At 39.7% G+C, this 24705-nt stretch overlaps 1 protein-coding gene across 2 annotated transcripts in view; it reads right to left on the bottom strand.

Annotated features, from left to right (window-relative positions):
* Positions 1–24705, bottom strand: part of CARMIL1 (capping protein regulator and myosin 1 linker 1) — a 257979-nt gene that overhangs the window by 80004 nt on the left and 153270 nt on the right. For both annotated transcript variants that reach the window (XR_013345180.1, XM_077810553.1), the window contains exons 17-23: positions 20622–20691; positions 14873–14954; positions 13958–14057; positions 13813–13867; positions 5656–5828; positions 4365–4433; positions 524–617 (exon numbers count right to left, since the gene is read on the bottom strand). Coding sequence is in view for 1 of the 2 variants with exons in the window: in XM_077810553.1 (XP_077666679.1) it covers positions 524–617; positions 4365–4433; positions 5656–5828; positions 13813–13867; positions 13958–14057; positions 14873–14954; positions 20622–20691 (643 nt within the window). In the remaining variant the exon portion in view is untranslated. The remainder of the gene's footprint in view (positions 1–523; positions 618–4364; positions 4434–5655; positions 5829–13812; positions 13868–13957; positions 14058–14872; positions 14955–20621; positions 20692–24705) is intronic.

Raw genomic sequence — 24705 nt, forward strand, 5'->3', positions numbered from 1 at the left:
TTCAGTTAAATTAATTTTTGATGGTGTGTGTGTGGTGTTTATGTAACGTGAACACATCAAGTAAATATGCTGATATCTACCCATCAAATTAAAAACGAGTCTACATTCCACAACAGCCTCTCTCAGTCTTTTGTGTCTTGTACTGTGCTGAGTACTCTCTGCGCTTCAACAGCAATAAAATGCACAAAACCATCTAAATACACAGAAATACACACACGTGCCAATTTCTAATCATATACATGCGCGCGTGTGCGCACACACACAGTTTAATCAGTATTTCCTTATTTTGTGGTTCGTTGTTATTAAGCCATTGCATTCTATGGCTCAGCTCAAATGAATCATTTTGAACACAGAGCCTTCCATGCAGTTATGATTCTTGATTACCATAACCTGTCCACATGTTCATGCGTGTCCATGTAAATGAAATACTCAATGAATCTAGCAAAGAATTCTTACTCAGTCAATTTACAACCACATGAAGTTATTTCTCATTTTTTCTGAGAGTGAATTGTATATGTAATACCTTTTGCAGCGCCTCCTCTGTTTTTTCAGGGTTTGTTTTAAGTGCTTGAGAAGCATCATTCATAGGTATTGGCATGAACCTTAAAGTATAATTCCTAAAACAAAATAAAAAAAACCAAACCTTTACTGTAATGAGAGACAATAATCTAATTACTACATATAATTATAAGGCATAAAGTAGCAAATAAAGTCAGCTCCTAGTTTTTTTGCCAATAATTCTGTCCCTGATTTTGTAAACACTTGCACATGTCTGTAACTTTACTTCCATGAGTAGCCACACTAAAGTCAAGCACATGCATATTTGCAGGAATGGAACCTTACTCTTCTTTCTAGTTAGATATAGGGGGAGATTTTCAAAGATACAAAGGTTCTGCCTCTGAAAGTCCATGGGAGCTGGGCACTTAACTTCCTTTTGTGCCTTTGAAAATTTTCCTCCTATATCTAATTAGAGAGATAAAGATATTTATACACTAGGTAAAGATATGGACTTTCAATGGGAGTTGGATGACTAGGCTGCCGTTTATGTTTCTGAAAACTTTTCCCCCGGGAGTGGGGTTACCTTTTTTTCTACTTACAAGAAAGACCAGGAATTATCAGCTCCTATTGAATGGAAATAATCAGAAAGAAAGAGAGAATTCCACAAATGGGTGTGAAATTCACTATTTAACATATTACTATATATGCAGCTACTTGAGCTGCAACTAATTGCTGCATTTTTCTTTAATAGCAATTGCCAAAACATATACAGCAGCAACCACAACCCAATATTATTTTATATAATTATTTCCTATATTTTACTGCCTTATCTTTCAAAAGAATTGTCCACACCACAAAAGCTTGTGTGTCTCCATGTGCTATAGAATAGTCAATAACTGGCCCTCCATTAGGATGGACTATTTTTAAATATCAGAGATAACAGACCTCAAGATGGATAGTTGCTATGGAAGCTGTTGAAAGTACCTGGCAGGGGAGAAAAAGGCTCCTTTTTTAAAAAAACATGTGGATTTCGAGCAGCGGTTTGTCATTTACTATAGCACGTTCAGTGCAGTCTATAATTACTAGTGCTTATATGCTACAATCAATAAGCAAAGGCTTGAGCCCCCAGGACAAGAAAAAGAAATGAAACACGAGGAGACTCCATGGGTATAATCATGAGGCTAGAACTTTAGATGAACAGCATCTTATGAAAAATTCCATAATCCATTTATTTCCCGACACACAAAATTGTTCTGGAATGTTAATTTATTTTCATCTCTGAATTAAACTCTAGGGGGAAAAAAGAATTTAAAGCTTGCACGAAACTTTGATCATCAGACCAACCAATATTTATCCTCACACTCTACTTCTCTTTTCTTGGCTTCCTTTGAAGTCTCAAACACCCCTTCATGCTTGTTATTTTCCTTCTTCAAGCTCCATTTTTCTCTAATAACAAGAACAGCTTTCCCTAATAACTCATTAATCCAATAAAGTCCATTTCCAGGTTTGAAACACGTGTTGCTTTGCTTATCCAGTGTATTATTACACTCCCTACCAATAAACCTATATTAAAAGAATTGTTAAGTTTTGCAGAGAAGCACTCAAAGGACAGGAAACGCTGAAGTGAAGGATGTCCATAGAACCCTACCTCTGCCCCTTTGTATCACACATTACAATAATCCTACATGATATTGTTATATGTTATGTTTTCTCCAGGACTCCTGCCCCATACTGCAGAGTTACTGCAATAACATTCACTGTTTACTCTGCTCTAACAGGAATAGGTTTATGGTCAGTTTATACTTCCAGTCTTGTGATCTGAACTGGATACCACAGGCAAGGGAAGAGTCCCAGCTCCCCAGGGGGTACACAGCACTTGCTTCTCTTCCTGCAATATTAGGCTTGGAAATTGAGATATTTCTCTTATAAGTTCTTATGGAAAGTCCTATAAAGCTGAGTACCATACAATTCTACAGAAATTTAGGCTCTGATTCAGCAAAGCACATAAGCCAGTGCTTAAGTTCTATTAAAGCCAATGGAATGTAAGTATGGGTCTTGTTGCATGGGGATAGACAACTACATTCTTAAGTTTTTTGTTGAACCAGGGCCTTAACCGAATTCTACAGAAATTACTCACATTTTACATAAAACTTAACAGACAATGATATCCTTTCTGTATTTCTTTTGACTGATCCTATAGAACTGCATAGCAGAAATCCCATTTAGGTCACAGGACCGTCACATAAAAGGGAAAAATATATCTAATTTTGACGTTTTAAAAATGCATGTGTTATATTGCTTTCCTTCCATATCTTGTGCAATTAGACTCATGGCACTACAGAAGCCTGGCTTTGCCAGTGTAGGAATACAAAAATCTAGTCTCAGCAACATTTTTAAAAATATCTAATATTTTTACAATACATTCTGTTAAGGGTGACATTTATCTTCTCCGAGAAAACTAGCAAAGTCTCATGTATTTCTGTGAAACATATGGAGGAAGATGTTCCCAATATGTCTTTGAGATGAATTTGTTTAAAGGCTAATTGTTTTCAGCAAACACTGACAGAAATCCCAGTCTTCAGAGTTTCAAGCTTCGCTATTCATGAGTTGGGTTGTGATACTGTCTGTGGTATTAAAACATTAAGGACGACAGAAAATGACCTAAGCTTTCACGCTAAGTAAATGAGATGTCACGTCTATAAAAAGCACTATCTGCCCCATTTACTTTTCCTGTCTAGTTCATTTCCTCTGGCTTTAGGATCCCTCTTCTGTTTATTTACCTGAGCATATCTGAAGGGGAAAAGCACCTCATGTTAACAGGAAAAATATGTAATATTTTCTGATCAGACTTCTCCCGTAAATGCATGTTGCTGCTCTATAAAGAATAAAGGTCTGCAAGCTGATAAATAGCCTTTCCAAGTTCTTTTAATTATTCACTAATATCACTGGAATCACTCCAAAATTACTTTCTTAATTATAGACCATTCCTATGAATTTCCTCCATCAGTACAACTGATTCCATTTTGAAATGAAGCACAAACTGAAACTGAGGGAAATGAATGCATCCTATACCAATAACAGAAATCTGGTTGATGAACTCCAACTGCAAGAGTTATGATTCTACAGAGGATTAAGATACTACTTCAAATAGCTGTACATTTTTGCAAAACATCCTGTCTGGAGACTAGCAATTGTCTATTATCTTCACCTTCAAAAGACTCTCTTTGTTCCCTGTCTATAGGATCTAATGATATGAAACAACTCCAATCGCTGCTTAACTTAAAATCTGCATTTTTCCCCTGAAAAACATAATCACATACAGAAAAGTGACAGAGATGGATATAGATCAAAGTAATTCAGTCTGTCATTCTAACAGATGCTACTGCATATGTGATCTCAACGATCCCAAAATTACACACCTTCATAGGGATTATAATGAACAACTGCAGTTCCCAAAACCCTCATTATTAGCTTTTACTTGATGGATACACAGACCAAAATGCTGATTTTATGGTGATGACTATTGGACACAGAGTTTCATTCAGACAACTAATTTATTTTAAAGCACAAACTATGGCTGTTAAGAACATAGATCAATGGAGAGAAAAAAGAGTTTAATACAACCTCCTCCACATTTTAACATTATTATATAGTGCCTACCACTGGAGCACGGAAGAAGAATGAAAGAACCATTTTCCTCCCTTTTGAGCTCAGTGTGAATTCATAAGCTTTACTTTAGATTTAGTCCCAACAGGCCCCAAAATGAGAGGTGCTGAGCACCCTTAAATCCCATTGTCTCCTGCCCAGCACTGTTAGGAGATATTTCTTGATTTCCTCTTGCATCAGTTATCTTCCTTTAAACTTACTTTTCCAATGCCACCGCTATGTCCTGGAAGCCCTGTGCGGTGATATTATTCTTATCCCATATTACGGTTCTGTTAGGAAACAAAATTGTACAAAGCTCAGAGATTGAATTAATAAAAGCAGTTCCCCTTTTTAAACAAACTGAACAGAGCAGTAATCTCCAATGCAGTTTTGTATTGTAAGGTTATGCAGTTGTGTGTGTCCAAAAATACACAGTAAAGGGCAAAATCATTTAGAAACATAAATTTAGCTACTCATTAAAACCTTAGAATAATAGAAATAAAGGACAGAGTTACTAGGCTATTCTGTCTACCTTGCTTCCAATGTAGAATTGACCCTGCATTATATTTTCTATTTGTAATACATCAAAAGCAGCAATCTCACTAAAAATGACAACACACGTTGACCGCTATTAATTTAAACCTACACAGGCAAGAGATTTCTCAGTTACAGTACCTCCACCACATTTAAACTTTCCTCTTCACAGACATGCACTGCAGTAGGCTTTCATTACAGCAGGGGTTCTCAACCTTTTTCTTTCTGAGCCCCTCCCCGCCCCCACAATATGCTATGAACACTCCATGGCCCACCTGCGCTACAATAACTGATTCTCTGCATATAAAAGCTAGGGCCAGCACTAAGGGGTAGCAAGCAGGGCAGCTGCCCGGGGCCCCACGGCACACCCCATGAAGCTGAGTTGCTCAGGCTTCTGCTTCAGCCCTGGGTGGCAGGGCTCAGGGCCCCAGACTTCAGCCCTGCATGGCAGGGCTTAGACTTTCTGCCCCAGGCCCCAGAGAGTCTAACACTGGTCCTGCTTGGCAGACCCCCTGAAACCTGCTCACGGCCCCCCAGGGAAAACCAAGAGGAGCCACAGAAGAAGCAGTTCTGAAATCCTGCTACTTCTGAACTTTAAAAGGATTTAGATTTTGCTTGAGGGACCACGAAAGGATTGTATCCATTCTTATTCTGTCTAAACTGGTTCCTCCACTACTAACTGATGGATGTGGTCAAATGATTTAATTTAAACTTAAGACAGCCACCTTAAAGGAGAATTTCCAGATTTTTGCGGTTTAAAATTCTCACAAATAAATGTATTTTATTTGTAGAGGTTTTTGCAGGGAGAATTTACTTAATTTTTATTTTAAATAAAAAGGATGGTGATTGGGGAACTGATAACCCTGCAAGGTGACTTTCCTGTCAGTTGCATAAGAGAAAACAGGAGAAAGGGAGTGCTGGCAACAGGGATGACAACATTATTAAACATACAACCTTTCTAGTGCAAATAAGCTATACCTGAGCTTGGTGTTTATCTGTAGGGCTTTTGCTAGCATCTTTGCTCCCATGTCTCCCATTCCGTTCCCACTAATATCCACTTTTGTAAGAGAAGTATTGCTGCCCAATGCATTGATAATTATGGTAAGCTCAGTCTTCAGCTTGGAATCTGCCAGGGAGAGTGACTGCAAAGGCTGTGGAGTATATAGACAATATAAACAACAAACAAGAGCTGAGAATGCATTCTAGTACATCAACTAAAAGAGGGTTCTTAGGGCTCCCTTAGAAGTTAGTGAACCTCTCAGAGGGATGGGTGGGGAACAGGGGGGACACTATGTAACAGATTCATTGCAGTGTTTACTGTAGCTACTGTAACATAACATGGTAAACAAACATAATGATCTGAGATCTTTGAAATACAATTAGAACAAGTCAAACAATCTGACAACTTTATTCCTGAAGTGCCTTGCTTATATTGTTTTACTACAGTAACCTCAACATTAAGAGCTTTTGGGGGGGAGGGGGGAGGAGAGGAAGGGAGAGAGGTTGGGGGTGTACATCCATTCCTTTAAAAAAGACTGCATGGGTGACAAGTCTGAAATTAAGAGAGGTCCCTTGTAGACACGCATAAGATGACTAGAACATAAGAACGGCCATACTGGGTCAGACCAAAGGTCCATCCAGCCCAGTATTCTGTCTACCAACAGGGGCCAATGCCAGGTGCCCCAGAGGGAGTGAACCTAACAGGTAATGATCAAGTGATCTCTCGCCTGCCATCCATCTCCACACTCTGACAAACAGAGGCTAGGGACACCATTCCTTACTCATCCTGGCTAATAGCCATTAAGGGACTTAACCTCCATGAATTTATCCAGTTCTCTCTTAAATCCTGTTATCGTCGTAGCCTTCACAACCTCCTCAGGCAAGGAGTTCCTCAGGTTGACTGTGCGCTGAGTGAAGAAGAACTTCCTTTTATTTGTTTTAAACCTGCTGCCCATTAATTTCATTTTGGTGGCCCCTAGTTCTTATATTATGGGAACAAGTAAATAACTTTTCCTTATTCACTTTCTCCACACCACTCATGATTTTATATACCTCTATCATATCCCCCCTTAGTCTCCTCTTTTCCAAGCTGAAAAGTCCTGGCCTCTTTAATCTCTCCTCATCTGGGACCCGTTCCAAACCTGTAATCATTTTAGTTGCACTTTTCTGAACCTTTTCTAATGCCAGTATATCTTTTTTGAGATGAGGGGACCACATCTGTACGCAGTAGAAAGATCACTGTGATTATTGTTCATTGCATGATTATGCTCCATTTAGGTACTTTTAAAAAAACCAACAACATGTACTACTGCAACTGCTTCTTGTGGGCCACTATGGAGCACTGGTATGCTGTGGATCCTGTATATTGACTCGAAAGACTTATACTAAAAATATCTTTTTAAAAACATACCTACAAACACAGACTCATTTTTGTCTTCTCCCCGCGGCCCCAAATAGCCAAATGCAATAGTTTATGAATTATAAGTTTTTCCATCACCTTAACCTTGCTGTGGCATCACAACTACTAAAGACATCTAAGAACTATAATACAAAGTTGATGATGTGTGATAACTTAAAATATTTCCCTTTATTCAACAGTCACCAAGTTTATAACCCTTCAAAAAGTGAATACCCCTTTTAGAGACCAAAATGCTTGTACAGTACTACCTACCACTACACAGCCCAGGCCCCTTGTCACTACTGTATGACAAGTAACAACAAATTATAACCAAAAAGCATGTTGCATTGAGATGTATGTTTATAAAGACAGAATGTACACAGATTTGGAGGCATAGTGGGTTTATAATTAAAGAGTCTAACACTGACAAAGCAATGCACTGATTATTTTAAATGACAGCTATCAAATAATTATTAATTCTCCTAGCGCTGTCAGTGCTTCCCTGTTCTATTCCCTTATGCAGTCAGAAAAATATTAACTTCACATTGGAATAGTATTGGGACTGGATGCACATGTTTAATTGAGGTACTAAGTGCTTCTGTGAGACAGAGTCACAGCAGAAAAACAGGACACATGAACACACTAATCAGTCCAGCAGTACTTGCTTAAGCTACCCCACTGCCACCAAGTAAAACAGAAATGTAAAAGGCAGGGGATCACTACTACATACAACCTTAATTATTCTTAAAAGGAGAAAATTCGACTGTTGTGGAGCTTGTTGTATAGTAAAATGGACCATTTCTGAACAGTGATTGATTAGCCCAGCAGTTTTCTCGTCTTGAAAAGTTATTTTCCTTTTAAACTTTGCTTAGGACTTGTAAGCTGCATTTGTTTAATTTTAAAATTAGGACGTAAAACCTTTGTGAACATAAAAATGCACACTTGAACTTTTCCCAGTATAAGCCTAGAGACATTTACCTCCCATTAAATGAAATTAATACCACCACAGCATCCTTGGATTACTAAAGAATTGCTAGTCTGGCTAGAGTAATTGTAACTCCAGTGATTTAACGTATAAATTAGACCTGTTAGTGCTTGAATTATATATTTTTTCAGAATGGGGAAAAATTATTACACATTACAACCATTTTGGGACCTGACCCTGCACAACGCTGAATGTCTCCTGGAAGGTAATCAGTAGGGCCCTGCCAAATTCACAGTCCATTTTGGTCAATTTCATGGTCATAGGATTTTTAAAATCTTAAATGTCATGATTTCAGCTATTTCACCTGAAATTTCATGGTGTTGTAATTATAGGGGTCCTGTCCCAAAAAGCAGTTGGGGAGGAGGGTTGCAAGGTTATTGTAGGGGCGGGGGGGAGGGGGCGGGGAGTGTGGTACTGCTACCTTAATTCTGCACTGCTGCTGATGGCGGCACTGCCTTCAGAGCTGGGCAGCTGGAGAGTGGCGGCTGCTGGCCGGGAATCCAGCTCTGAAGGCAGAGCCGCCGCCAGCAGCAGTGCAGATGTAAGATGGCCTGGGTATGGTACTGCCACCCTTACTTCTGTGCTGCCGCTGGCGGGGCGCTGCCTTCAGAGTTGGATGCCCAGCCAACAGCTGCTGCTCTCCCGGCCGCTCCGCTCTGAAGTCAGCGCAGAAGTGAGGGTGGCAATACCGTGACCCCCCTAAAATAACCTTTAACCCTCCCCGCAACTCCCTTTTGGGACAGGACCTCCAATTTGAGAAACACTGGTCTCCGCCGTGAAATCTATATAGTAAAGGGTAAAAGCACACAAAAGTCCAGATTTCATGGTCTGTGACGTGTTTTTCATGGCTGTGAATTTGGTAGGGCCCTAGTAACGAGCACTCTCATCTCCAACTGATCAGACCATGTCATCCTTCTTCAGATGTTCCCCTAGTTCCCCTTCTCCACAGCATCAACTTCAAGCTTCTTGTCCTTACTTTCGAAGTCCTACAAAACTCAGTACAATATTTTTTGAATGACACTGCCCTCCTTCCACCTCTACGATGCCAGCTCAGATAATCCACTTGTCTACTTTTACAACTGTTCCTACGCTTTCTTCCTTGCCAACTCTCAATGCATAGAGCTGAGCTGATACACCTGAACATCTCTCTTTCTCATTTGAATCCCCTCCCCTGAGAGTGATAAGAAGTGAGCCAACCAGGACATTTAAACACGGAATATAAAAATGTCTTTATTTCTTCATGCTAGCCAATAGCCTTGAGTGAGTAACTGTGACACTTTATTTCTGTTACCCTGTCTCTCCACCTGCAGCTGCTCCCGACGGTCATGCTAGCCCCACACATTGCTTTATGTCTGAAGTTGATTAGTTTGCCAGCTAGCTCCTCATGATAGAGTTCTTTTTTTTTCTGCATTATGAGCGATCTGCTATACTCGAGTGCCATAAAGTAATTGTGTCTCCTGCTGGCTGAGGAAAGAAGCTCATAACCCGAACTGATGCCCTGTGTGGGAATGAGTGATTTCCATGAGGCTTGCAGGAATGAACCCATTCATAATGGCCCACCTCTCAAGCTAAGGCAGCTTCATTTTCACCAGTTGAGAGGCCAGTTATGCTTTCTGGTATTTTGTTTTCTTAAACAATTATCAACGTATTCAAATTTTTCAGCATTTAGTTAGGGAGCTCATCAGTTGCTCTGAAGAGCCTGATGTTTACTTAGACTATGCAGTCAGAACTAGAGAAGGTTGGGAACTATTTTTACAAAACGTCTCACATTGAAAAATGCCAAGTCAGTGAACAAAACTGTTCACTGGAAAGGGTCGGCTTTGACAAATTTTCTGTTTCGAAATTTTTTTTGAAAAAAAAATGCCATTTTGACATATCTGAACTGAAAAATTTCTGGTTTTCAGGTTGAAACAACCATTTATTTAGAAATTTAAGTTAATTTATAACTTCGAAAAAAGGTCAAAAATTAAAACAATTGACCCAATCTGATTTGGGGGTAGGAGGATGGGCATTTTTGCCTGATGAAAATTTTCAACGTTTTTGCTGTAATTTGGGATTGGAAATGTTTTCAAAATCCTCACAGGATGGGAAAACTGTTTCCTGTCCACCTCTATTTAAACCCTGACGGGAGAATTTGTAGTCTGAAACAATTCCCTGCAACGTAATGCTTCAGCTCTTTATACATATGGTATTGCCACGTTACAAATATAGACAGCATGTTATTCACAGCATGTGATGCATTTAAACGCTTTCATTTTCACACTATTGACAGAGAGGTAGGTGAATTACTAACTGGTTTTCTTGTGTCTTTCCCTCGCCCCTACTGAATGAGTAATGAGTGAAATGCTTTAAATGATCTGGTATCATGAGTGCAAAAATTCAACCAGGAGCAAACGTTACTCTACAAAATCAAAAAAAAGAGACCAGGTGTTAAATATGCATGAGAATGCAATATCTGAACTGAATATTTCCTTTTAAAAAAATCCTGTATAAATAGATGCAATTCTGCACAGACCATAAAAACTTTTATTCCCCAGCAGCACCCTATGATTTCAGATGCATATTGGGAGCTTGATATCAAACACACACTTTCTTCTTTCCTGCTGCAGAAAATGGATGTTGAACTGCTACATTAAACATCTTTCAAATTAATCTTATTCAGGGAGGGAATAGGGGGAAAAACACTTCTCATCCTAAAGAATGTAATTAGAGACCATATACATTTGGTACTGCCACACACTTGCTAGGTACACTTGGGGGTTAATTATCAAATTCAATTTATTTAATCTAAGAATACAAATGCTTTAAAAAAACCCAAAGGACCCAATCCTGCAAGGTGCAGAGAGTCTCCTGTGAAGTGCTGAGCACCCTCCACTGACATCAGAACTGAGGGCATTCAACCCCTTACAGGAGGTTCAACCATCAGTTTGAGTAATGTTTAGCCAGCAGTGCAGCATCCATTTTTCTGCAGCGGGAAAGAATAAAGTATGATAATTATACAGCCCCTGAGCCTTTACTGCAGTGCAAGGAAATAAAAGTTTTTATGGGCTGTGCAGTACAAGATCTATTTATAGATTTAAAAAAAAAATACAATTCAGGTATTGTATTCTCATGCATCTTCAACACCTGGTATTTTGCTGGTTGTTTTAAAAATTGTGTAGAAAAATGTGAGTGGCTGGTTGCATTTCTTCAGTCATTATACCAAACTACTAAACATCTAAAGCATTTCATTCATTAGTCATTCAGCAGGGGAGGAAAAAACCAACAATTAGTATCCTGCTTCTCTATCAATGGTATGAAAACAACAGAGCCTTTAAAACACTACACAGCTAAGTAACATGCTCTCTATATTTCAACACAGCAATAGCTCTGTTTAAAGTATGTATAAATATCTGAAGAATTATTTTGCAGGGGGTTCTTTCAGATTATAAACTCTCCCCCCAGTGTTCTTAACATCAGGTACTACAAAACAGCAGATAATCTTTTTCAACCATTAGTTAAGTAACAGTTATGATTAAGAAAAACAAAAGAACTGAAAATGAGAGGATCATTTTACAATATTGGCAAGCATGTGAAAGTGAAGATACCTCCATTTCAGGAGTACCTCAGCATGGACAGAGAGTCATTCTTAGAGTCTGTCTGAAACAACTTGTTCACACACAGGACAACAGAGCTCGGGCTTATGAGCTAGATCCTTCAGATGCTAGAAGACAGTTTTGTTGTTGCTTTCGGCACCCATGAATATACCAGGCACCTCATAATGCAGAATAATAACAAGATCCCTGCCTCGAGAAATTTACAAACTAATTGCGAACGTGATGCAAAGAGAGATAATAAAACTGTAGGGAGGGGGTTGGGGGGAATAGACACTGGATTACAGAAATAAGATCACATGGTTCTGCACTGAAGATTAGTGCACAGCACAAAGAAGAGGTGACATTTTTTCAAATGTCTAAATAAATGACTTAACTGGCTTACTTCCTTTGTCACTGGGGAAGGGTGTTTGAAGGCAGGAAGTGACTTAAGCAGCGCTGTCCCTTGGGTACGGTGAATCGGGGTGACTGCTCTGGGCCCTGCGCTTTGGGCAGCCAAGACCCTGAGCGCGCGGAGCAGCAGCCAAGACCCTGAGTGCGTGGCGTGGCAGCCGAGACCCTGGACGCATAAGGCCGGGAGCCCAGGGATGATGCTGCAGCACCTCTGCACCCGTAGTTCCCACACCTATGGTGGGGGCTGATTTGTCCCGGGCCCTCCACTCACCCTAGGGACTGCTCTGGACTTAAGAGAGGGTGAGGGCATGTTGTGTATCAGTTCAGGAGGGACATGGAAGAAACCCTGAAGATGGCTTTCAGGTGAAGTCAGATAAGTAGGAAGGGGAGAAGCAGTTATACAGAGCCTTAAAAATGAGGACAAGGATCTTGGAGTTGATGCTGAGGAGGAGAGCGAGTCAGCACATGGATCCAAAGAGTGTTAGTCTCTGCATTATGCATGAAATGGAGAGTACAGTACAGGAGCCAGGGTAGGTAGAGAGGAGAAGGCTCTAACAATCAAGACAGGAGATGGTGAGGGCCGGACAGAACCCTGTGTGACCCGTATGAATAGAGGGAGTGGGAGGATCAGCTGAGAGGTCAAGAAGGAGAGGATGGAGTAGAGGTCCTAAGATCTGGCCAGGAAATAATCAGTCATTAGAAACCTTGGCAAAAGCAGTTTCAAAGGAGTGGAGAAGACAGATGTTAGACTGGAGTAGTCCAGAAGGAGAGGAAACAGAAATAATGGTTACAGACTGTGGATTCAATGAACTTGGAGGTGAAGGGAATAAAGGAGGTGGGCCAGCAGCTGGAGTCAAGAGTTAGTTATTCTTGGAGGCTGGAGAAAGCAGAGCTTACTTGTAATTTGAGGGAGACAGAGAAGAGAAGGAACTGAAGAAGGTGATAAACATGCTACAAAAACCTATATAGAGCAGAGCAAAGCAGAGCACAGAGAGGTCAGCATCCCTAAGAAATCCCTTCTGGCCAACCCAGGAACAACGCACATAGGGCAACGGGGGAGCAAAGTCCAGCCAACAAAGGTTCTTTTGAAATTTGGGGAAGGGTTGGAAAGGAAGACTGTAGGACAGGCTGCCAATGGAGCACTCAATGCAAAGATGCATTAAAATTACCCACTGAAGTACTGTACTGAGAGAATGTGAAGAAAATAATAAATATATAAAGAAAAATGTTCCTTTAATTTCTTCTAGTTTTCTTCAGTTTTTCTTGGGTGAAAGAGATTTTGATGGGTGGATGCAGCAATTCTGTATGCTATTGAGCAAAAAATGTGGTAATCAAGAACAGTATGAGGAAATACCTCTCCTCACCCCACCCCCCAAAAAAAACTAGGGTTGCAATCTTCTACTAAGAAATGAAAATGTCTAAAATCTGTGCCTATAGGACTGTATGACTTACAGAAAACTAGGTTAAGAACTTCAAACATTTTGGAATAAATTATCCTTCCAATGTGCATCTTCTATTACTGCATAAAGAGAGCTCTGAGCATGCACTAAGTGAAAAACAGATCCCCCTTTAGTTATATGTAATCCCAATTACAATTTAAAACTAATTTCTTATTTAACAAAACAAATATCAGAACAAACAAAATATGTTTTTATAATGTCAAAATAACAGGCAGCAAATAATTTCACAGTAGTAAACCAGTGGTAAACTGCAAGGATGATGCTACATAAAATATGCATTATTACAGTAAGGTAAAGGGTACTCACTGAATCCTCATCTTGAATCATCTGTACTAAATTATCAAGTACAGGAGTAAGATTTCTGCAGGGCAAAAAGTGATAGAGACAATTAAAATCAGCAGCTTTTCGCTATCAATTTTGCTAGTATTTGAAAAAATAATAAAAACCTTACTTGGATTTCATGTTGTTAAAATTTTTGCCTAACGCCAAGTGTCTTATTGATCGATTTTTACTAAGCCAGATTACAAGTGTCGAGAGATCAGATTCTAGGCCTGTGAGGAATCAGATTAAATGCAGAATTAAAAACACACTCCATTTGCTAGACGGGGTTGAATCAACAAAACCACATTCACTTGAGTGACTTTACACCAACATGTCAATTTAAATGACTCTGGAACACTTCTTTTAAATTCTTTTATTTTTAAATCTTTTGGTCTCCTTTCATTTTCCATTGTTCCACAAGGCAACTCTATTGTTTGTGATCCAACCATTTAAAAGCTCTCCGCTAATCAGCAACTGCATACACAGCAAAAAAAGAGGAGGAGGATTTAATCCCTAAACCTCACTCCTCCAGCGGAAGACTAGGACAAACATTCTTCTCTTTGTTAAGCAATGGAGATCTTTTCTGTTCCTTGGCTTTGAGAATTAGAGGAACATGCTACATTGCCAATCTCAACAGTTACATGTACCAACGTGCTCTTGCAGCCTCCAGATACAAAGAGGCTAATGTAAGAAGCTTTTGAATAAACCAACCTGCTAAAACAGGCTGCATTTCAGTCTGTTCTTGGGTGAGAAAATGAATATGCTGAAATCTGGCTACCATATTGATAAAGGTAATGTTTCAGCTGATGAAACTTACTAGGCACTGGATAATTTTCGGATTCAGCTATCTTAAGCTTAAACAAAGCCAAGGACACACTTTGTTTTGATGCCATTCTTAATAAAACCTGTTGTGATATTGAAAAACCCCACACAAAGCCCTATGGTACATAAACATTATTACATCATGGTATAAAATTATTTAAGTAGCATTTCTTAATCAGCTTCAGGGCATGCATTACCTTTCACCCCTTTTATATGTACTTACCATTGTCTGAAATGTCTAGGCTGGTGATATTGTGTACTTCTGCTATGCACCCTTCCAGAACTTGTGCACCTCCAGATCTCAACTAGAGACAGACAAAACATCTGCAACTAATTAAGGTATTTTGATAACAGAAAATAGCAGCAGGAGTTTTGTAAATATAAAGGATACCACATAGAGCAAAAATAGCAACAACATTATAACTTGTTGACATTAATGCTACAGCCTACACAGAAATCTCTATGCTTATCTCTCGTGATATGCATATAATAAAAGAGTAAAATTCTCTCTCTTTTCTGGTAACAAGTATTGGACAGAAGCTTAACCAGGGATGCGTTTAAGTGGTACTGACAAACCCCCTTTCACTCTTCAAGCTGGCAGAGACTTCGGGGTTTTGCTGCTTGCCTTATTGTAAAAACGTTTAAGTGCTTTTATGTTCCTGTTGGGAAGGATGGATATCAATCAACATAAAAGCCAAAGATATTATGCATTCCTTTCCGTCCTTGAATTCTACAGACAAAGTTTTACAGTAAGAGCCTTCTGCTACCTCTAAGCACCAAAGCAAGGTGCTATGTGCAGCAGAGAGAAGAGAGTTGGTGATAAATAGCAACAAGTCAAGGATCAGCAGGGGTTTGGCCTTTTCTGACCAATCATGACTTTTTAAAAAGCTTTATAACAGCTATAACACTTTAATAAAATCATAACAGCGAGAATCAGAAGATGAGCTTTTCCTTATTCAAAATGGGGATGAGGAAAAACGTTACGACAGAAAGGATTACTTGTGTGGTTTAGAGTACTGCATTATTAATCTGAATTATTGCAGCATATTAAAATACAGTTTCAAGATTTAGTGAATTTTCTGAAAAGGCTTCAAAGGCAGGGATACAAATTATTAAAACCACAGACTTTAAAAGGTTAAAAACTATTGACCATTTCTATGAATTGCATACTAAAGTAACATTTTCCAAGAAGGAAAAACATTTTCATATTTCTTATTAATGCAACACAATCATGTCTTCCCTACATAAACATCACCCAGAGTAGGACCACTACAAAAAAAGACAGTAATGATACATTTTATATTTGTCACTCCAAACTATTTTCTGGTTTTCATGAAACCAAAAGACAGGATTTATAAGCATAAAAACAAGCTGCCATTTCACCCATCGGGGGGATAAGTACTATCTCTGTTATATTGCTATGCATAAAAAAGGGGCAACATTTCACCTCATTTGTAGATTTGACCAAATATCCTGAACCAAATTGGCAGATTTTTGTGAATATTCTCTAAGCAAAAATGGTCCTTTAACCCAGCTCTAATCCAGATTCACTAATATTTTGTAGCAATATTTCACTAATATTTTGTAGCAATATTTTTCAGTTAACTGTTCTAGCAATTTTTAAGAAAGGTTGTAGATTTCTCATCGGTGGACAAAGAGCTTAATGCCCCAATTTCGACTTTTATTACAGTGATGGGGCCAAGCTAAAATCTTAAATATAAAATACGCCTAAACCAAGAAGGATATTTTGTACACAGCCCTTCTTTTTTCAATGGACTGAAAGAAACCCCGGATCCAAACCCTCCTGGAACTGGTGGAGTTAAAAATCTAAATCTGGATCAAAATTTGTGCAGCTTTAGTCCATCTCTAATTTACTAACAGCATTTGTAACACTTGCAATATGCGTGCCAGAATCATTCCACTTCACTTTGGAATTTGCTCACTGACTCACACGCTATTAGACAACCCTTTTACACAACCTGCCACATTAATTATTGTTAAGCCAGTGGAACTGACATATTATATGGACTTGGCCTTTATTTAATTTGTCTTTTTAAAAATATGGACATCTTAGTGGCATATTATAAATTTGGCTTTGCTCGGACTTGAACTCGTGTTACATAAAAAAGAAAGTATAACTTAGACAAACATTTCTCTGAGCACATTTTTCATTGGCTACATTTCAACACACTGTCAGTTTCTGTACTCAGAGAATTTCTTTTTGAATTAAAAAAACTTTATAAGAATCTCGAAAGGGATTCTGTATCAATCAATAGTATGGTACAATTTCTCTGCGCCAAAATTACATCCAAAATAGGGCTTAAATGCTAATTCTGTGCATGCTTTAAATACACACAGGAACAATTTTTCAAGGGCAGCTTTTAAGTTTGCATCCACAATTTTATATTTGCAATTTTTAGGGGACACAAATATAAGAATATTGATGTCATAGAATCATAGAATATCAGGGTTGGAAGGGACCCCTGAAGGTCATCTAGTCCAACCCCCTGCTCGAAGCAGGACCAATGTCTACTTAATGTAAGGGTAAAGAAACATTTGATCCCAAAAGTCAGAGAGAGTCAAAATTATATTATTTGCTCCCACAAAAGACAGAGTGTACAAAAGTAAAGATTAGGTTTACAGTCCTTTGTAAACTTGACCCATGACAGGGTATAAAACCCCACATCCTGTGTCCATACTTCAGAGATAACAAATACCAATACATCACATATTAAGAACCAGTTTTTCAGCAATTAAAAAGCAGAAAGCACAGCAGAAGCTATAATGTACCAGTATGCGGGGAGTGAAAACAAAGTGCTTACTAATTTAACGGTTAATATGCTGAACGTAATGCATGGAGGGTACTTACACAGTGACCAAGCTAAGTGAAGCAGAAGGGAAAAAGAGTGAAATATATCAGTGCTGAGCAGGTAGAAATAAAACTGCAGTTTTCATAATAAAATTAGCAATATAAAACAATCAAGCTCTGGACTGGAGTTAGTACACCAGAAATTTGATGTGCTGGCAAATAAAAAGAGAAAAGAAAGAGCGGAAAGGAGAAATTTATCTTTCCATGCAGAATTAAGGCCCCCGGCCCTGCAGCCTGGATACAACCTTGCATGAGCAGGAAGAAGGAAGGACAAAGGTGGAAGCATCAGGGCTTCCTGCCTCTTATTGCTACACCCTCACAGGAGCTGGAGTTGGGAGAGAGGAGGGAAACTGGCTCACAGACTTTATTGCTGGGCAAAGGCTGCGCTGATTGCTCATCCAGAACGAGTCAGAGGTCTAACCAGGTCAGAGAGCTAACCAGTCTCAGTTCCTGTCAGGGTGCTTCCTACCCTACATTATGGATGAGATTGTTGCAAGCATAACTTTTTTTTTAAAAGCACAAGAGGATAGATGCGGTTTAGTCATGGGGAGACAAGTCAGGGCAAGGGACTATGGAGAAATGTCAGTTGACTGACTGGCTCGATTTTCTCTTTTACAGCTGTTTTAAGTTCACATTTTGTCTTGGGGGAGGCAATCCTTCAAACTAAGCTAAGCAGGAAGCCTATTTAAGTCACCAAAAGGTAGAAGAGAACATCTTCTCCTGACTCTGGCATTACTCCTGGGATACACTTCCTCCCATGGGTCAGGAACCACAGTACCAGTACAGGCTTGGACAGTTTAATTAAGAAAGACAGGGGTGAGAAAGGGGCCAGCCTCTCTGCACAAGATGTGGAAGAGGGCTCACAAGGTGATAGGTATATGCCATGATCAGACTTGGCTCAGTGTTCAACATAGCATGGCCCCCAACTGAGGGGCTTCCCTCCACCCCCAGGCCCTGGTGGTTTAACTTTCTCCTCTACCGACTGCAGAAATTGCCTAATTCCAAAAACTGCCCCCATTAATGCCAGCCCTTAAAGCCACGTTTGTGTCTCCTTCCTGTGAACTCCAGCAAAATTATGTATGTAATTTACAATCACGAAAGTCAACTACTCTTAAAAAAAACAACAAAACAAAAAAACAAAAAAAACCAGGACTCCATATTTTAAAAAACGGACTTTGAAACTACACCCCCCATTCCTCCATCTTCCTGACTTGAAAGCTATCTTATTTGCAATTTACACACTACTGCTCTTTAAAAGAAAATGGTTTCAAAAGGATACAATAGATCAAAACAAAGTACTAAATGCATTCAAAAATAGGTTGTGTTTCTCTCATCAGGGAAACTCCTAATGTAATTCCCACTCTTTACTGTGTGATCAATTATCAGACAACAACATAGCATAGGATAAGGATTTCTGCACTTCAATTATATTCATCAAGTTGAGCTCTCTCCTATTTGGAGGGGAAGAGTCAGATTTGACAGGCTCAGAATTTAAGATATGTCAAACATACTTTTTTATTTAAATCTTGAAAAAAATCCACCAGTTCTCCCCAAATGAGTGCTGCCAACTTCTCTTTTAGGAGACCCACCAAAACCAAACTCTGGCTTATATGATTATTGGAGGTGCAGGTAGCGAGCTGAACCTCTGCTCTCTCAGTGTGCTTTACTCTCGAGAAGCACTTCAGAGAGCAGAATTTTTGTACATTTCAGTGCTCTGACTGCTCACAAAAATCAGACGGATGGGGACGATGCAACATGAATAGGTATGTCATGTGAAAGCACACACAAACCAGAACTGCTCACGAGGTCTTATTTTCAGGTCAACTAGCCTCAACTTTTCCTATCCTCTTTTCTCAACAAATCTCCACTAATTAATTCCCTTTCTTCATACTGGCTACCAAGCACAGGCATAGTTTTACTTCTATGTTTGGAAGGGCTCCAGTCAGCCCAACAGGGCTGCATGGGGGGATGGAAGGGAGCAAATTCCATGCCTGCCTGAGGCTTGCCATTTTGGAAGGCAATGTCCCATCTACCTCCCCCAAACTACACCCCTGCTACCAAGACATTATGCATCTGGTCCAGAGATGCCAGTATACAGCTTAGTTTGCAATTGATACAAACAGCATTCCATACATATCACACTATGGATGCCCCACGACTAGGACATTCAAGTCACCTTTACAAAAAACTGTGGGCTCTTTCCTCTGGGGTTTTCACTGCTAAGCTTAGGAGGACTAAAGTTCAGACTACTCTTTTGTTCTCATATTTGTTTGCAAAGTCCACACAGTTGTTGAGTGAGTGATTCTCCTCCTTTCCCCAACTTCTTCAGTGATCTTTTATCTATGCAGCACTCATAGGAACCATCTAGTGAATGCAACTGGGTCTTTATCCTGAGCAATGCTAAGTAGTTCTATGAGATAGCATGCCAAGTACCTCAAAAGAGTGCTCAGCACACAGCAAGCTCCAGCCTGTGGAAAGGGTAGAGAACCGAAGCAAAGTAGTGAACTCTAGCTTCAAACTTCCATTGGATTATTATAAACAAGGGTGCTTTATTTATTTATTGTGGAAAAATTCGAAGAACATCTGAACCAGGCCTCCTAAAGTGAAAGAGATGTTTCAATAATCTCCGACAAGAGGTTCCAACTGGAACTAGAAAACCAGAGTTTCTTACAACATCTGAGAGTGAATCTGGGAAGGGGTGCAGGACTCAAAGAGAAATTGGGGAGAAGAGAGTCAGACTGCAGTAAGAGCTTCAAGATATGCAGCTTGCTGCTACCCATTCAGCTCAGGTTGCCTGGGGTTTAGAAAAGCCCACTTTACGTTACAACTCCATTTTACAGGGGATGCCATGCCTCTAACAGTGCAGTGCTCTGCATCATCTAGAAAAATCTTTGCAATGAGCATTACCAGCCAAGCCCACCACAAATAGATTTACTCCTATTTGGTTGGCACTATATATATATCAGCTCATTTTTATAAAAATAATTTATCTTTTCTATATCTTTTAACTACAAAAGAGGAGCAAATGGTTCCATGTATCTGAGGAAAAGAGTAATTCCAAGTAATTGCTGCTTTCCAACTTGTTCTGATACAGTATTCTTACCTCACAGCTACTGAGATCTAAAGACACCTCTTTCAGGTTCGGATTACAAGCCAAGCCTAATAAGAGTGCTCTGAAAAAGATCAAGATTAGAAGTATTATAAAACACCAAATTCACAACAAAATCCAAGCAATAACACCACCAATAATTCAAAGAGCCATATTAAAACAAAACACAGCAATTATGTTACTCTTAAATGGCAATGACCATGTAACTCTTTATGTTATAGTTAGAGTCCTGCAGTGAATTCGGAAGGGATGTAATGCAAATAAATACACAGTAAAACAGATTGTGTATCAACGTTTAATTGTGTTCACCACAGACACATTTCCTGCATTTTCATCAGAAGAACATTAATGATTACAGCATTAGAGAGCTATCATGGCAGTACAGCACAGACTATTTCCCAAAAACTTGCAGGAAATATATATATATATATATATTTTTTTTTAAAGTGTATGGTGCACTAGAATCATGCTGCGATTAACCTTGGAGCAGATCAACAGTATTTCCCCTTAGAACATAGTATTTAGTTTTTAAAGTTAAACATCCATTACTTGAAAATCTACATTTTCACTTGGCGAAGATACATTGCATTATACAGTATTACTTTCATCACACAAACATAGCCATCATCAGGGCATGCCCGTCATTGCCTTGGGAGTCCCCACTCAGCTGTATCATTACCGTAGCGCATGATGCCATTGTCATCATGACCAGGTAATGTCACAGCCTAAAAGCATGTGAATGAAATGACCTCCAGCTTACTCATATACATGCCACAAATGCTGCAAACTCCTTTTCACAGTTTGAACAAGCAACTGCTAGTCAGCTGTTTCTACATAAACTTCACCCATTCTGTTCCCCCTGAAGTATGGCATTTCAAACACGTCAACATACAGACAATTCTCAGTTTATCCATGCTGAGAATTTCAAAGCACTATTTCGAGCCCAGGTAATCCTTCATGTAAACCACATCATACCTGCCCCTCGATCTGAGCGGTAGATTCCGTCCTTTTCTACTGATTAATTCATTTATTTTCATTTTAACAGCCGAAAAAGTAACTTGGAGAAATTGCTGCTGTGTAAGCTCAGCAACAGCTTCCTAAAGCTTCCATTTTCTGTCAAAGCTCCCTCAAAAGCTACTATGCAGGCATGGCATACTGCCAGTGCTGTAAACACCCCCCTAGGATCTTAGAATCAGTGTTAATTCTTTTCTTCTCATAAATTATCAGCAGTAATAAAAGACACTGTAGGCCAAATGTTGTCCTCATTACACCTGTGCAACCCCACTGTGTTCTAATTATGCCCTCAGTAACACCTGTGCAACCATTCTCTTCAATGGAAATGCATAGGCAAAACTGAATGGGGCACTGGAAAACTGCCAGAGTTCATGTTCCAGGATCTTCAGCTCTGCAGCAGAGAGCTGCCAGCCCCCAGAGTCCTGGCAGGAGCAGGAGCTCTCCAAGCTGCTAGATTCCCAGCTCCACGGCAGTGCTGCCAGGATTTCTGCTGCCGAGTGGGGAACCTAGACTTCTGAAAGCCTAGGCTCCAGCTGGAGCTCCACGGCACAGCAGGGTTGCCAGACACCCTGCTGTGGAGCTGGGAGCATGGAAGGCCTAGCACAGGCTACAGCTCCAGGGCAGCCCAGTAGCCTGGAAGACCTAGGAAGACCATAGCAGGGCTGCCCGAAGCTGCAGATCCTGGGAGTCCAGGCAGTTGCTGAGATCATCACTATTTAGCGGCAGTGAAACCGTCAAGAAGGTCAATTTCACATATTGTGTTTTGGGATCACCATGTTTCAGTGTTTCTGAAACTAAATTGGGCGGGGGGGGGGGGGGAGGAGAAGGTTTTCTTGTTTATGGTAAGTTTAATTAACATTTGGTTTCATTCCGATTATAAACTAAAGCAAATTCTGACATACTGAAACTTCAAGCAAACTGAGAACCCTGGATGAAATTGTTACATCCAGCTCTACTAAACGTATGTTCAATCACTAAAGCGGGCAGATATAACTGAATACGTACAAGCAGCAGATCAATTGCTTAAGATGGCACCATCTTCACAGCGACTTTTCAGAGAATATAGTCTAGCAGTAGAACAGAAGACTGGGAGTCAGGACTTTAAGGCTCTATTTCAAGTTCTTCCACTGGCTTGCTGTTTGACCTTGGGTAAGTCACTTAACTTCTGTGCGCCTTAGTTTCACATTATAAAAAGGGAATTTGCCCCTCCTTCTCAGAGCTGTTGCAAGATCTATGTTTGCAAAACTCTTAGACATACACAGATGAAAGATGATACAGAAATATTATTGGTATTGTATACCATGTTACTTCTCAAATTCCCTTGATTTGCCTTCATTTCCAATTTACTTAAGTAAGTTATCTTCTATTTAGAGACCTCTGTAATAACTAAAGCCCAGTAAATGTGAAAACAACAGTTTCAGACTTAATCTTATAGCCTCTTCATGATTTAAACCAGAATTTTAGGGTTTGGGTTGATGTGCCCTGTGGAGGTATGATTCTAAAGAGCACGAAACTGTTGTGCATTAACTGGTCTGTGCAAGCACTGTTGGTTCGCACTATGTTAAAGTGCACTGGGAAACATTTAGTGCACACCAGCAAGGTCCACATGGACCAATTAATGCACAACACATTTGCGCACTTAAGAACTCACAGCTATGTAGTGCTCATTACCCCACCATAGACAAGCCCTTAATTTTATGCAAGATTTTAAAAAAAATCGTATTTCAGAGAAAAATGCTAACAATCGCACTGAAAACACACTGAGTCCCAAGTACCATCATGGCTGAAACACTATCCATGGGATTTTTTGGAACTGTACCATTCAATCTGTACTGTACCGTTCAACTTTGAGGGTGAAATCAAGTTGCACTTAGACTCACTGTACTTGGAAGTACCTTGAAACACTTCAGCTCAGACGGAGGGAAAACCGTAAACCAAAGAAACAGCACAATAATGAAACAGCCAAACAATTTTATTGCTTTAAATTAAAAAAAAAAGGGGAGGGGTTGCAATAAATAGTACCATACTGCTGAAAGTATATAATTAAATACCATGTGGTGTATTGTGAAAAGGGTTTTTTGAGACCATCTTTAACAAATTAGGTTCCAATTCTGCAAACACTTAGGTACATGGTTAACTTTAAGTCTGTGAGTTGTCACATCCAAACGTTAAATATGCAGAATTAGGGTCTTTGGTCTTTTTTACTCTCTATAGGGACATTAAAAGATCTCATGGCATTTTTCATAAGAACAACAACATTTGCTCCGTGTTGATGGCTACACATTTCCTTTGCTCTCACTGCTATCCACATCCACCATACAGTGAGCACCCCCGTGGGTTAACTATAACGAATATGTTTTTCAACACCATGCCTTTGCCTACACTAGGTGGTAAGTAGTGTTCAAGAACACTGATTAATACAACATTTTCCCAGTCTAGGCAAAGCTTAAGACAGGATATAACAAAGGAGAACGTAATAGAGGGAATGGAAAGAACGGAAGATAATGGTTACACAGTTCCCCAGGATGGTTCATTAACTATGTCTTATTTATCTCATCTACTCTTCTCTCCCTGTATCAATTTGCATCTCAAAAGAAGCTATGCTATTCTTTAGCTTATGGTATTCACTGTGATTTCCCCACCCCACCACCTATCCTTTCCACTTTTCTCTCTCTCCTGGGCTGATTCCATCCCAGGTTTTTCCTCCAACCCTAACCCAATCACTATCTCCAGACCTCCCCCTCCACCTCACTGATTTAGCCTTTAAGCTATATTAAATTCCAGTCCATTAGCTAACCACCTATTAAGTTACTGCCTGCTTCCTACATCTCCCTCCCATAACAATCGGTCTCCCAACCAGGCAGGTCAACTTACAGTCTCTGTTTACACTGGGATTTAGAAAATGTTAGCTAACTAACACATTCTAGAAGTCTAGTGTAGACAGAGCAGTGTGTAGCAATATTAGCTAGGCAAGTAGAAACCTAGGGGAGAGCCTAGGCTTCGTAACAGGGTTGGCTGATGCCTGAGCACCCACTCTTTATTGTGGCCTCCTGCTGCTCTTTAT

The sequence above is a fragment of the Eretmochelys imbricata genome, chromosome 2 (assembly GCF_965152235.1).
Source record: "Eretmochelys imbricata isolate rEreImb1 chromosome 2, rEreImb1.hap1, whole genome shotgun sequence".
NCBI classification, from domain to species: domain Eukaryota; kingdom Metazoa; phylum Chordata; order Testudines; family Cheloniidae; genus Eretmochelys; species Eretmochelys imbricata.